Here is a 14,171-nt window from a genome sequence, read left to right on the forward strand (position 1 = left end):
AGGACATGGGAACCATAGCCCTCCCCAGCTGGTGAGGTTGTATATATATAAAAGGCCTGTTTTGGAAATGAAGATACTCACCATTTAATGAAGTGGACCCTCTTGTTTCCTTGCAGAACAACGAACCCGAAAGGAGTGAAGGCCAGAAATGCAGCATTTCCTGACACATCCTGCAACACAGAAGGACCTCTCATCAGGGTGATGCAGGCATAGAGGTGAAAGGGTGAGAAACATAGTTGTTCATCAGTGATACAGGGTTAATATGTGGAGTAGGTCACAGGGAGCAGTATTTGGAAGTAACAGGCAAGCTGTTTACCTTCCCTAAGCTTCAGTGCCCTCAACTATAAGTTGTAACAATCTTAGAAGGCTGTTGTGAACATGCAAAGAGAATGGCAAACCCTCCCACACTGCTGGTGGGATTGTAAAATGGTGCAGTCACTTCAGAAAGCCAGTTTGGAAGTTCTTCAAATTGTTAATCATAGAGTTATTATATGACCCAACAGTTCGTTCCACTCCTAGGTACCCAAGAAAACTGAAAACACGTGTTCACACAGAAACTTGTACATGAATGTTCATAGCAGGATTATTCATAACAGCCAAAAAGCAGAAATAACCCAAATACGCATCAACTGACAAATTAATAAATAGTGTGGTACATCCATCCAGAGGGGATGTTACTCAGCAGTAAAAAGGCATGAAGTAGTGACATATGCTATAACATGGATGAACCTTGAAAACATTATGCTAAGTGAAAGAAGCCAGTTACAAAAGATCACGTGTTGTATGATTCCATGTATATGAAATGTCCAGAGTAGGTAAATCCATAGAGAACAAAGATGACTGGTTGCCAGGGCTGTGGGGAAGGGGAGATGGAGAGTGACAGCTAATAGATGCGTAACTCTGTTACTAAAACTACTGAATTACACACTTCAAAAGGGTGAATTTTATGATAGGTGAATTATTTCTCAAAAAAGCTGTTATCAGAGAGAAAGAGGATGAATGGCAGTTATTATTATAATGGCCCTACACATTGGGCTTCTGCACCAAGTTTAGCTGAAGAAAAGATAAGCCACCAGCTAAGTGGACGAGCCACCGTCAGTCTTATGGTGCCTGAAACATCAAAGAGGCCTCCTGGCCACTGGTCACTATCAGTTTGTCAATACCAGTCTTGAGGTTCTGCTGAGCAAATCCGGGAGGAGGTACAGCAGAAGCTCTAGGTCATGGTTCCCTCACGTGGGAAAATGACCTCCCTGAGAGCCAGGCGGGGGTGGGGCACAGAAAGCGGGTTGATGGATTGTGCTCTGTCAGAGGAACTTCCTTCGTGATAGGGGCCTCGGGTGAGAGACTGCTCTGTCAGGGTGTGTGTTCACGTGGCCAGAAAATTATCCCAGGATGCTGGCCAAATGTACATGTAGGACATCTGTCTGAGCCGTAGCTCACATGGTGCCATGGGGTCCAGGTCAGGCACCTGATGTGAGGCACCCAAGTGGGGGCTGTGGCTGTCAGGCTCTCCTAGCCTCTCCCACTTTCATGGTTTGCCTCCCTGGCACACATCTTCAGCCTGATTAGGTCTAAGAATAAGAACCGTGGGGCCTCTGCAGGGCCTCGTGAGCCTTGCCTCAAGGGAAAAATGCAGTTTTGTCTTAAAACTGTCTCTTTGAGTCAGGGTTACAGGTGTGAGCATCTGGGCCTAGCGAATAAACTATATGTTTTGCAAACATTTTCAATTAATGTATTGTTTTTATTGTCCTTTCCACAGGGTCTTTCGTGATCCTGACACTTGGCTACAAGCACCGTGTCCTTCAACCCAGGGGCAACAGCAAAGAGCTGTTTAAAAATAACCTGAATGGAGATACTGTGAAGCCACGGGGCTGATTTTCCTCCTGCCTGTCATCAGTGCTTAGTGTTAGTTATTAATACCTGAGTGCCAGCACTGCACAAAAGCATGGTTCTTGGCGGGGGCACCAGTGCTAACCCAGCAGGTTGGCCTCTGGGGGGGACAACGCCTGGCAGACATGGGTGAGGGAGGGCAGCCTGCCTCGGATGGAGGGTGGGCACCGGGAGGCCTTCTGCTCATGGTGCAGGCAGGACCCAAGGAAGTCCAGAAACTGCAGGTTCAGAAAGTGACTTGAGGGTGGAAAGCTTACCTTATTTGTACTCAGAGACTAGGCCTGCGGGAAATGTTTATCAGATGAATGTGTAAGACAATGAGGTGGGCCAGAGGGGCCAGGGGGCAGTACAAACGTGAACAAAAACAAGAGGGGAAGGCACAGGTGCAGCGAAGGTGGGGAAGGCATCTTACAGTGTTGTGAGAGAGAGGAAAGGCCTAGAAAGAAGAATAGGTGGAAGGATGGAAAGGAAGGATCGAGTCAGCAGAGGATTGTGGGTGGCTAGAAACAATGGGTAAAGAGTAGGGAAGGGAAGCAGTGGGCTGGCCAGGGAAGGGCCTCCCTCTGCGTCTTGCACCCCTGACCCCTATGGGCAAGAGCAGGGCAGAAGAGCGCCTGCACCATGACCACAGTCACGGGCCCTGTGTCAGACCACTCAAGCCCAGGTTCTGGCTCTGTCACTCACTGCCTGTGTGACCTCAGCTAGGTCCCATCCTTTCTCTGTGTTTTAGACTCCTTGTTGCAAAATTAGGGTTGATAACATCTGTCTCTTGGGTTGTGCTTAGGAGACACTGAAGGACATGTTAGAGGTTGTGTTGTTGTTAATATGAGTTTGTTGAGCTTCATACAAAATCTTTTTTAAAAATGTAGTATTTTACTATTTTTCCTGATGTTGACAGATTTAAATTTTGCTAGTTAGGAAATGAGGGTGTGGGAAGTTGGGGTAGAAAGGGGAAGTCAGTCATTCATTGTTAGGGGCCTGTGGAGAAGGGGGATTTGTGGCCGAAGTGAAGTGGGCAAAAGGGGAAGGAGACAGAGGCTGTGACAGAGATCTGTGAGAGTTGTCCCAGTGACAGGCCTCTCTGGCCAGAGCACAGGGAAGAGCAGGTCCTCCCACAAGCTGGGCAGCACTGGCCAGGCTGTCCGTTGGCACTGTCGTCTGCACTGTCCAGACACCTCAGGGCTGGCCTCTGGGTGAAGGCAGATGTTGGAATTCAAGGGGAACAGCCTCTCCTGACCAGACTGGCTGATATGGAACAGAGAGCAGACTGGGAATAAACCCCAATTAGACGCCACATCATTCCAATAAGTAATAAGAGCCCCTTGAGCAATCCCAGTCCAGTCTCTCACATGAAGAGATCAATTCTCCAGACTGCTTCCAATGCAACAGTTGTGGATGAGGGCTCCTGCAAAGCCTGGCACCTGGGTGTCCACCCGGGCGAGGGCAGCTGGAAGGTTTGCATCTTGTCTCTGGCACGTGAGCAGCAGACTTGGAATGACAGCGAGAAGCCTCGCATCTGCACCAGCACGGAAACGCAAACAGGCAGCCACGCTGACACCTCCGGAACCTTCCCAGTTTCTTCCACCTAACATGTCATTCTCGTGTGAACCTGCCCTTGGAATGTGTATGCAAAAGGACAAGTTATATGACAAAAAGAGAAAGAAATGAGGACGAGGAAAGAAGCGACACAGAAAGTGGTAACCTGTTCCTTAGATCTTCCATCTTATCAAGCTGGAGGCTACCTTTCCTCTCTGTCCCCTTCCTGTCCTGACGAGATCGGTACCCACAGGACTGAGCATTCATGGATCTGAGAGGTGGAATAAAAACTCAATCTGGGTGGCCACACAGCACATACTGCCAGCCCCCCTCTGCATCAGATAATGGTCTACAGTATTTAGTTCACTTCTATAGTTGTGAGGCATAAGATTTGTTTTCAATTTCTCATCCTTGTGGAAAGAGCTTCATTCTTGGTTTAGGACCCTAGCCCCGCTTCTTATTTGCTATGTGACTTACTTAACTTCTCTGAACCTCAATTTCCTCATTTGTCAAATGAGGGCCATAATATATTCTTCAAGAAATACTACTTCTATCTGATTTTAGGGTGATGGCCTACATGACTTACTGCCAGGACATGGCCAATCGTGTTTTTTCTTGGAGGAGGGCTGGATTTGCACGGAGTCCTTCAGATGTTCATGTAGAAACCACCATAAAACTCGACTGCATCAGTTTGACATCAAAGGTTCACCTTAAGATGATCACTCTGCCCAGAAAAGGATTTTTGGAAATCACAGCACTGACTGGTTCTGGGATGTAGGGACATCTGGCCACCTTTGCCCAGTCCCCGTGGGTTCCACCTCTGGATACAATGAAGTACGCTTCTGTCTGCTGCCGCCCCAGAGGACATCCTGGCTATGCCAGAGTCAGAACCAGGGTATTTTTCCGAGATCATCCAGTTCCCTCTCTGGAGCATGACTTAAACTAATTCAACATGGGTGGATGAAACCTTTGTTTTCAAAAACCTTAGGGAAGGGGCGCCTGGGTGGCTCAGTTGGTTAAGCGTTCGACTCTTGATTTTGGCTCAGGTCATGACCTCAGGGTCATGGGATCGAGCCCTGTGTCAGGCTCCGTGCTGAGTGGGGAGTCTGCTTGGGATTCTCTCTCCCTCTGCCTCTGGACCTCCCTCTGCTCACATGCATGCTCTCTTTTTCTAAAATAAATCTTTAAAAGAAAAAAAAGAAAACCTTAGGGAAGAAGATATCACATGCTCTTCTACACACTTATGCCCATCCCTGAAAACTCATAGGTAGGAACCTTTACATTAAGTCAATCATGAAAATCACCCAGTTTCAATATACTTAAACATGGTCACAAGAAACTGGAGTGGAAATTAGGAGGCAACCCTGTAAGAGCCTTGGTGTCACCCCATTAAAGATCGGAAATGGAAATCTTGGCACATACTTGCCACCTAAGTGGCTTTAGTCAAGTTCTTCATCTCAGCAGTAAACCTACCACTCTCCCCACAGCGTAGCCAGGAGGGGCCCACCTGGGGAAGAGGGCAAGTCATCACTGATTCTTCTTTTTTCTTTTTTTTTTTTTAATCGCTGATCCTTGTTCTTTTTCTCTGAGGTCAGGGGCAACTTATCAAGATGGGGAAGGGGGTTTATTTAGAGAGGACTGTAGGTGGCTGATTATGAAAGGTCAGAGGAATGACAATTTTATTGGTATGGTTGCTCTAACCTAGATCTTCTGAAATCAGTTTTCTCCCGTATAGAACAGACATAAAGCCACTTGGTGAACTGGCATTAAATTTTTCTGATGATTTCAGTGGTGTCATAGGTTCTCTCTATCAGAATTGGTAGTGAGTCCTTCTTTGTTCCTAAATACATGCCATCTCCCCAGAAGAAAGACTATGAATGGTAACTGAAAAAGCACAGCATTGAGACTCAGGCGTGTCCAGGCTTGAGTCCCTTACCAGTAACTCTGGACATGTTAGTTGGTCTCTCAGAGGTTCAGTGTTTTTGTTTTTAAGATTTTCTTTATTTTAGAGATGGAGAGAGCTTGAGAGAGAGATCACAAGCAGGGGGAGGGGGGAAGTGGGTAGAGGAAGAAGCAGACTCCCTGTTGAGCGGTGTAAGAAAATGGAATCATGACCTGAGCCGAAGGCAGATGCTCAACTGACTGAGCCACCCAAGCGCCCAGGCTCAGTGTTCTTTTTTTTTTTTTTTTAAGATTTTATTTATTTATTTGAGAGAGAGAGAATGAGAGATAGAGAGCATGAGAGGGAAGAGGGTCAGAGGGAGAAGCAGACTCCCTGCCGAGCAGGGAGCCTGATGCGGGACGCGATCTCGGGACTCCAGGATCATGACCTGAGCCGAAGGCAGTTGCTTAACCAACTGAGCCACCCAGGCGCCCCAGGCTCAGTGTTCTTATCTCAAAATGAGGACAAGAACATCTTCTTGGCAGTGTTGTTGTAAAGATTAAATGAGATAGTATATATAAGTGCTGGGTAGGTGCAGGCTCTCAATAAATGGCACCTTTGTGACTCATCATAAGGCTGGGTACAGGATGGGTATCTGTAATGGGTCTGACCACTCCATAAACCTCAACAGGGCAAGAAGCCACAGTGGGCCTACAGGAGATCCAGGGCAAATAACCAGTCCCAGGGTCCCCTGGAAGGAACAAGATGGTAGCTCCTGAGGTTGGAGAGGTGTCAGAGTTGGGGATAGATGCAACACTGGGCTGCCAGTGGTTTGCTCCATTCTCCTCCTGCTAGGGGCTCCCGTCAGAAGATGGGGGCTGAGGGGCGATGCAGAGAGCTCAGGATAGCTTGTGCAAGTTCAGAGCCTGGGTATTATTGTAAGCCAGCCAGCTGCTGGAGCCCTTTGGCTGTCCCACCCAGAGTTGGTAGGATCTCCTCTTCCTCATCCCAGGGCCAGACAAGGACGCTCTGGGCAGAAAGAAACCATCAGTGTGGATAAGAAGAACAGCAGCTTCTTAATCAGTCCAGGAGAATAGAGCCCAGCTGAAGTGTTGTTCTGCTCTCATTTAATTATCAAAACGATTCCTCTTCTTCTGTCCTCCTTAGGGCTGCATGCCCCAGATTCCCTGGGCCCAGTAATTGCCTCTCTGTTAATAGAAATCATCGGTATTTATTACACCGAGTGCTCCAGCTTATTTCAGCTCTCCTTGTAGCAACATTAAGGCGAGTGCTTGGTAGCATATCACCAAAGTAACCCTACTTAATGACAAGAGTAAAGGCTCCTGAACTGTTCTTGCTCAGGAGGGCTAAGGAAACTATGATCTGGAGCCCAATGAGATGAACTGAGGGGCCATGTGTGGGGTCTGCAGCAGGGCCCTGACTCTGGGGGAGCAGGAAGTACAGAGCCTGGGAACAAGGGACTGGAAGCCCAGTAAGATGATCGCTCCCACCTTCTCCCTAGAGGGAGTCTCCTGGGGGCTTCTGTTTCTTACAGATACCTAACAATGGGAAGTGACTTGAGTTCAAATTCTTGGTTTCCTACTCAGGGAGTAAGCTTCTGTTCCTTATAGATACCTAACATTGGGAAGTGAGTTGAGTTCAAATTCTTGGTCTCCTACTGAGGGAGTAAGCTGTGGCCTCCCAGAGCTTTCATCTTCTCACCTATAAAACAGGAAGAGTAAAATCCACCTCCTAGGGCTGGCATGAGGATTAAATGAAAAAATAATGCAAAAGGATTCCAGTGGGCCTGCCATGGAAGGCATGCCACAAATGTGTCTTCCCTCCTTCCTTCAAGGATTTAATGCTGTGGGGATGAAATGATGGGGCGCCTGGGTGGCTCAGTTGGTTAAGCGACTGCCTTCAGCTCAGGTCATGATCCCAGGGTTCTGGGATTGAGCCCCACATCAGGCTCCCTGCTCGGCCAGAAGCCTGCTTCTCCCTCTCCCACTCACCCTGCTTGTGTTCCCTCTCACACTGTCTCTCTCTCTCTGTCAATTAAATAAATAAATAAAATCTTAAAAAAAAAAGAAAAAAATGATGAGGAATTGGGCCTCATACAGTGCCTGGTATTAATAGGGGTTCCTTCCCACAGCTTCTTTAGCCTCTGTCTGTCTGATAATGGACAAACTCATCAAAGGTGGGTCTGAGCCAGGAGCCTCACAGCCCTAGGGTACATGGGGACGTGGGCTGGACACCAGGCTGGCTGCCACTATAGCTTCCAGACGCACATAGGCAACAGTAGAGAACCCTCACCCACCTCCATTAAGCTGTGCTCAGGTTCACCGTCTACCAGCTGGCTTGGAGATGACCTGGCACCTTATGGTGAAGATCGCTATCTCTAGGCAGCTATGTGTTTTAAGGTCCTGAAGTGACTCAGCAGTTCGTGGAGCAGTCACTGAGTACTTTCTGTGTACTTTCACACAGATGCAGAAAGCAAGACTCAGAGAAGCCTACGAAGGCCTCAGGAAGCCAGAGATCAGAGCTGCAGTCAAGGCCAGCTGACTCCGAAGCTCTCTTCAGTCCTATGCAGTCTCCCTGCGGAGAGTATCTGAGCAATTTGTGGATGTATCTGTATCCATTCATATGAGGGCATTCGCGAATTCATTTGTAAATAACCATACTTTTTTTTTTTTTTTTTTTTTTTTTGTACTAACAGGCATGGATGTGTTTTCTGACAGTGCTGGCCCCCAAGAACACAAGGGTTATCTGGCAGTGGGTTGTACTGGTGGATTGTACTGGTTAACTGTGTGGAGTGGAAAAGGTGACCAGGGTTTCTGAGTGCCAGAATGTTCTCAAAGTTAATATTGGAAGTTTCAGCATCAAATCCCATGCAAGAACAAATCACCATCATCTCACCCAGAGGCCAAGGGAAATGCAACTCTGCACCTACATTACTGGGTTCCTTGCTTTCTCTTCTGTTTTTTTTTCCCCTTTTTTAAGATTTATTTATTTATTTGAGGAGGGGGCAGAAGGAGAGGGAAAGAATCTCAACAGACTCCTTGCTGAGTGTGGAACCTGACACGGGGCTCAATCCTGTGACCCTGAGATCATGACCTGAGCCTCAATCAAGAGTTGGTCATTTAACCGACTATGCCACCTCGGTGCCCCTCTATTCTGTTCTTTTCATTTTTGTTGGAAACTTATGGTGTCCCCTCAGGAAGAAAAAGGGCAGTGTTCTCTTGTTCCCATAGGATAATGGCTCCCTCAGATTAGTTTGAGAATCAGCTTTACTGGTGGTACTGGTTTCCAGTGGTGGAAAGAGAGGCAAAAGCTGGGGAAACTGAGGCAGAGACCAGGAGTGTCAAAGCAACCGAGATGAGATGAAGTGGAGGGACACAGCCACAGAGAGGGGAAGAAGCCATGTCCCCCCACTGCTCTGCATAGTGACTGTGGCTGCTTGCGCTCTTCCCCAAAATGCCAGACACATGTGAGCAATTACAGAGGTTTGCCCTGGGCAGAGGCTTCCTGGCTGCTTCCTGTCTCCCCTCCCAGGCGCATAACGGAATTAAGTGCAACTCCGCCGCAGGTACATGCAGTGATTTACGCTGCTGCGGGCAATAAACCCCGCTCCTGTAAAGAAACTAGAGTACAGGTCAGGGAAGGGCGGGCAGTCCGCTGAGTGGCCTCTGATCATTCCCCGTGGGGGGACTTCCACACTTCTGTCTTCGTTTCCACAAAATTACCCACTGCTGCCAAAGTGGGGCCCCAGCTTTGGATTTGTTATTTAGATTGACTTTGCCTCGGACCCTCTGAGGTTGATGTGGCACCACAAAATTATGCAGCGTGGAAGCCAGAGGAGTTTTCAAAAGGAGTGACACTTTTGCTGGCCTCTGTCTCTGAAAGAGCCAGTCAGCCAGATACTGAGGGTGGCTGGCGCAGGCATGTACTCCTTCCCTGCCTATTGGCCTCTGGAGGAGGCAAGGTCAGTGGAGCCTCGGACCACGGGGGTCTTACCTTACACGGGTGAGGGTCCACTCCATATGTCTCCAACGTCTGTGCTTTTCTTAAAAAGTTCAGCTCTGATGTTGCTGGTGTTTGACCACTGGAATAACGAAAATGAGATGATTTCAGGGTTTCCTGTTTTCATAGACTCCCCTGAGGTAAACTCTCCATTAAGCAGCTTTCAGGGGGTGGCTCAGTCAGTTAAGTGTCTGACTCTTGATTTCAGCTCAGGTCATGATCTTGTGAGATCAAGCACCAGTCGGGCTCCGTGCTCAGCAGGGAGTCCGCTTGAAAGATTCTCGCCCTCTGCCCCTCCCCCCACTCACTCACTCTTTTTCTCTAAAAAAAAAAACATATATATATATATATATATATATATATATTAAAAGTGTTCAGGGTAAGTCTTACACTCTGGTTTTTCCATAGAGTGTGCTCCCTGCCCTGTTCAGGACCAACTTTCAGAGATCCTTTCTCTGGGGTCAAAAACTCAGATGTCTTCAGACTGAGGCCGACTACATAACGAATGACATGCCCGAGTGTAAACAGGAGGGAGTGGTGGGGGCTGTGCCAAACTGGGGAGTGCTACCTCACCAAATGAGGGCAGCAGCTCCAAGACTGTAGTCAGGTGGGAATGCAAGGCCCAACACAGCTAGATGTTAAAAGCACTGCTTTTAAAAGGGAAATCAGAGATACTGCTTTTTATGTGGTATTTCACAATTTCAAATACCAGGCAGGCAAACAAAACACACTTGTACGCTGGCTGTAGGCCATTGGGTTTCTTGTCTGATCTAGACTGAAATACAAAGAAGGGGCCTATATATCTTGCTGGTGCTGCCAACACGTTTCCTTTACCCAAAGGGAACATGGGAATGGAGAGTGAAGAGACAGCAGGAGACAGTGCTGAGCTCCCCAGTCTCCACAATAGCTCTGTTTGTCCACAGGGTGATGACTATGAAAAGGAAACAAGCAGGAAAAGGAAGAAAGCAGCCCTAGTGCCAAGCCTGAGGAAGGCGCCTTCAGCGTCATTCCTTCTGCAGCTGCCTGTGCGCAGATGCTTTCCTGAGCTCCACACAGAACCAGTGACAGTGTCACCTCAGGCACCCTCAGGGTCCAGAGCCCTGGTGAAGCAGACACACTCCTACAGATGCTGGGTTGGTTTCACTTTCGAGGAGGGGTGGGCAGTGTGTCAACAGCAACTCTGACCGCTGGTGGGCAGGACTGAAAGTTGCCGATTTCTAAGTTTGTTATTTGTCTCAAGCAATATGGGCGCAGGAAGAGGAGGCAGAGCAGGGAGGAGGCCAGATTCCCCCTAGTGTCCTTCGGGAGGGACATCAATCAGCACATTCTGTGCCAGCCTCCATGCTGCTTGCTGTAAAATCTACCAAGAGATAAAGTGCACAGTCTGGGCCCTCCAGGAACTCACGTTAGAGCCGAGGGAGGAAACACACATTTTTACATAATGAAGATGAGGCCAACCTGTGCAAGCAGGCATTATGTTGACTGCAGATTTCTACAGCCACCAGCAAGCCTGAGGTGTGGAGAAGGTGTTTGGGAAATGTCTGTGGGGCAGGCAAAAGGCTGGGCACCAGAGGCAGCTGAGCACCACTGCCCCTCGTGGGGAACTTCCTCACTCCCTGTCTGGAAGCTGGAGGGTGTTGTGGGCTCCATTCGTTCCAGGAGTTGGCCCAAGCCTCCAGGGCCCTCAAAGTGGGCATCATTTCCTGGGGGACCCCCTGTCTCCTACTAGGTTTCTGGAGGGCTGTCCCCACTGCTCTGACATGTAAAACCCTCTGCTTTGAACGAACCCTGAACCCTCTCAAAGGTCCACGTTCATTCTGACCTTTACCACAAGGGGCCGCTATTTCCCTAACAGTGATGGGAGGAGCTGGCCTGCTCAAGAAAGGCCACACCAGCACCGGGAGAGGGATGGGGAGCAGCTAGGATTCCACCTCTGGTAGGTGTCTCCATTCCCCTGGGAGCGTGGGAGCCAGTGCAATATTAAGTTGAAGCTTAATATCAACATTAGAAATATCCCCCCCAACCCCTTAGGCATTATCCTGTTCCAGGAAGGTAGTTTAAGCAAACATTTAAAAAAGATTTTAAAAAATTGTAACATACTAATATGATGGCATGTTTTATTTTACAGTACTGCATTGTATATAGCCTTTTTCTCCATAGTTTATCAGTTTGGGGTATTTGTACTTCAGCATGCCACACAAAGTAGAGTGCATACACACTACTGCTTTTTTAAAAGAATTTTAGTGCGCCTGGGTGGCTCAGTTGACTGGGTGACTGCCTTTGGCTCGGGTCATGATCCTGGGGTCCTGGGATTGAGCCCCACATTGAGCTTCCCCTGCTCTGCAGGAAGCCTGCTTCTCCCTCTCCCTCTGCCTGTCATTCCCCCTGCTTGTGCTCTCTCTCTGTGTCAAATAAAATCCTTAAAAAAATATACATATATATATATATTTTAAGGATTTTATTTATTTTAGAGAGAGAGCCTTGTGAGGGGGGAGGGGCAGAAGGAGAGGGGGAGAGAAGCAGACTCCCCGCTGAGGGTGGAGCCCAACACGGGGCTTGATCTAGTGACCCTGAGATCATGACCTGAGCTGAAATCAAGAGTGGAACACTTAACCGACTGAGCCACCCAGGCTCTACTGTCGTTGTTGTTTTAATCAGCCTTTGTAGAAAACCCTATATGGGTGAAAGGATACATTAATGCTATTTTATGGAATTTGGCATATTCTGGGCAAACTAAGAATCTGAGGAAGACAAGCTTCCTGCTTCCAGCTGCTTCTCCCCTCCTTCCCTCTGTGTAGGGCTGTGAGTTGAATGAGGCAGTACTGGAGACATAGCCCCCGAACCACATGCTCTCAGGGCATCCCCAGCATTTATGAACCAGGCCAGACCTGTGCAGTCCCATCCACTGACCCAGAGCCACCTGTCACACTGCCACAGACTGAAGGTAGGGGTTTGCCCATTTTTCACATGCCTCCTCTCATCTATTTTCTCTTCTGTTGTTCCTTTTATGTTTTCCTTTTCCCTAGTCCATGCTTCCCGCTCTCTCTCTCCATTTATCTTAGTGAAGCAGATACCTTTCAGAGGCCATCCCTCTCTGTTTTCCTTACACTATAATGACCCTGTTGCCCTCAAGCCTCAGCCTACACTACAGGGCTTGGGGTTGTGCTGTCAGTGGAATACTGAAAATGGCACATCTTAGAGTTAGGAGGACTGGGTCTGAGGGAGCAGAGGATGCAGCGCAGGACTTGTGTGTTCGGGCTTTGGGGGGCAGAGTGTCCTGAGCCCGAATGAGTGTCACGTACCTGAGTTCTGTCTTGTGAATCTCAGCAATTTTCCTTTCCAGCTTCTCTGAATGTTTTGGGAAAAACTGGAACTTGGAGCTGTAGCCTTCAGGGTGTTTCCCTGGGTCATAATCCCCAATTTCCGCTTACAAAAGGAAAGCAGAGTAAAACGGTTGTGGAGACAGGCAAATCATCACTGGTAAAGCAACAAGAAAACACACAGAGCAAAAGCCAAAGCACACACCAAATTTATAAAGAACAATGGATCTTGAGCATGGCTGTGGGTCAGGCAGAGGGCATGCCCCTCAGAAGCATGCCTACCTTTGTTTTGCCAGGTTTGCACTCTGGGTTGGTATCAAGCCTAAGCAGAGACACTAGAGCCAAGCCTGTGTTCTGTGGTCACCACAAGTAAATATCCAATAAAAGAGCAGAGGGCTGTATCACGGTTTTATCCAGTGAGTCTTGAGAAAAGGGACTGGGATCAATGCTCTTTGTGGCAGCACAGGAAACAGCTTGATCAGGAAGATAGAGTCTCTTGGGCCTGAACCAGATCAGGATTTTAGCAGGGCCACACTGATGAAGGAGCCGTGACTCAAACTCAGAACTGAACTCTCAGTCAAAATCAAATCAAATCAAGTGAATGTAATTTGAGTACACTGAGGGCTGGCCAGGTGTCAGGCCCCTCTTGGAGAGTGGGAAGACTGGTTAAAACTGGCCATTGAGTTCAGGAGCACTAGGTCCTAAGGCTGATTTCTTAGTTTTCTGCACAGGACGGGGCTCTCTCCTCCACCCATTTAGAGAGCAAAAGGCCATCCCTAAAGCTGCTGGGATCTCTGATCAGTGCACTCTGCGGAGAGTGTGCTCTGCAGAGGGTGCGCTCCGCAAAGCAAGTTAGACCCCAGCCCTCCACACAGGATGTGCTGCACAGGGAACATCATGTATATGTGAGGAGGAAGTATGTTACAAAGTGTCAGCTGCTTTGGGGTTGTCTTTTCTCCTTCCTTAGTGAGAGCCACAACCAGGCCCCGGAGAAATCTTGAGGGAGGAGTAAAAATTAAGAGGAAAATGTGCCTTCCTCACAGCTGAATATTGTACTTGTGCGCAAATCTACTCATTGTGTCTTCCAGATTACTTGGGAATTTCTATCGTTCAGCAAGAGACTAAAAGCTTTCCCAGATCTATAGTCCAGAGTGACCTTGAGCCATGAAGTCATTTATTATGATTTTATTTAGGAAGCTCCAAGTGGAAAACATCAGTATTGGATGTCAATTATTTCTTCAAAAGAAAAAAAAATTCAATATGGTTGTCAGGGTAAATCTGATGGAAAGACTGGAGTTTAAAATCTCACTTAGGACCAAGTTCTCCTTTAAAAATGAAGGTGGCCTCTTTGGGTACCTTAGAGTTGGCAGGCACCTTCTAGACTTGCTTTTTAAAAACAGGAGTCTCAGAAGTCAAAGTTGCAATGTGTGGACTTTTACATTCTTACTGCAGCTATGATATTTCTCTTAGCAGAAGAACTATAGTTTCTTATTGGCAAGCATTTTTCAGGTTCTCTTCACAGA

General features: G+C 47.9%; 1 protein-coding gene across 6 annotated transcripts in view; it reads right to left on the bottom strand.

Annotated features, from left to right (window-relative positions):
• The window catches only part of FRMD5 (FERM domain containing 5), a 303,780-nt gene that overhangs the window by 15,785 nt on the left and 273,824 nt on the right, over positions 1–14,171 (bottom strand). For all 6 annotated transcript variants that reach the window (XM_028126611.2, XM_028126610.1, XM_088025105.1 and 3 more), the window contains 3 exons: positions 12,631–12,754; positions 9,323–9,410; positions 82–170 (listed from right to left, as the gene is read on the bottom strand). In XM_028126611.2, coding sequence (XP_027982412.1) covers positions 82–170; positions 9,323–9,410; positions 12,631–12,754 — 301 coding nt within the window. The remainder of the gene's footprint in view (positions 1–81; positions 171–9,322; positions 9,411–12,630; positions 12,755–14,171) is intronic.

Source organism: Eumetopias jubatus, unplaced genomic scaffold (assembly GCF_037043125.1).
Source record: "Eumetopias jubatus isolate StellerSeaLion01/CBP00866 unplaced genomic scaffold, mEumJub1_p1.0 scaffold_7, whole genome shotgun sequence".
In the NCBI taxonomy this organism is placed as follows: Eukaryota; Metazoa; Chordata; class Mammalia; order Carnivora; family Otariidae; genus Eumetopias; species Eumetopias jubatus.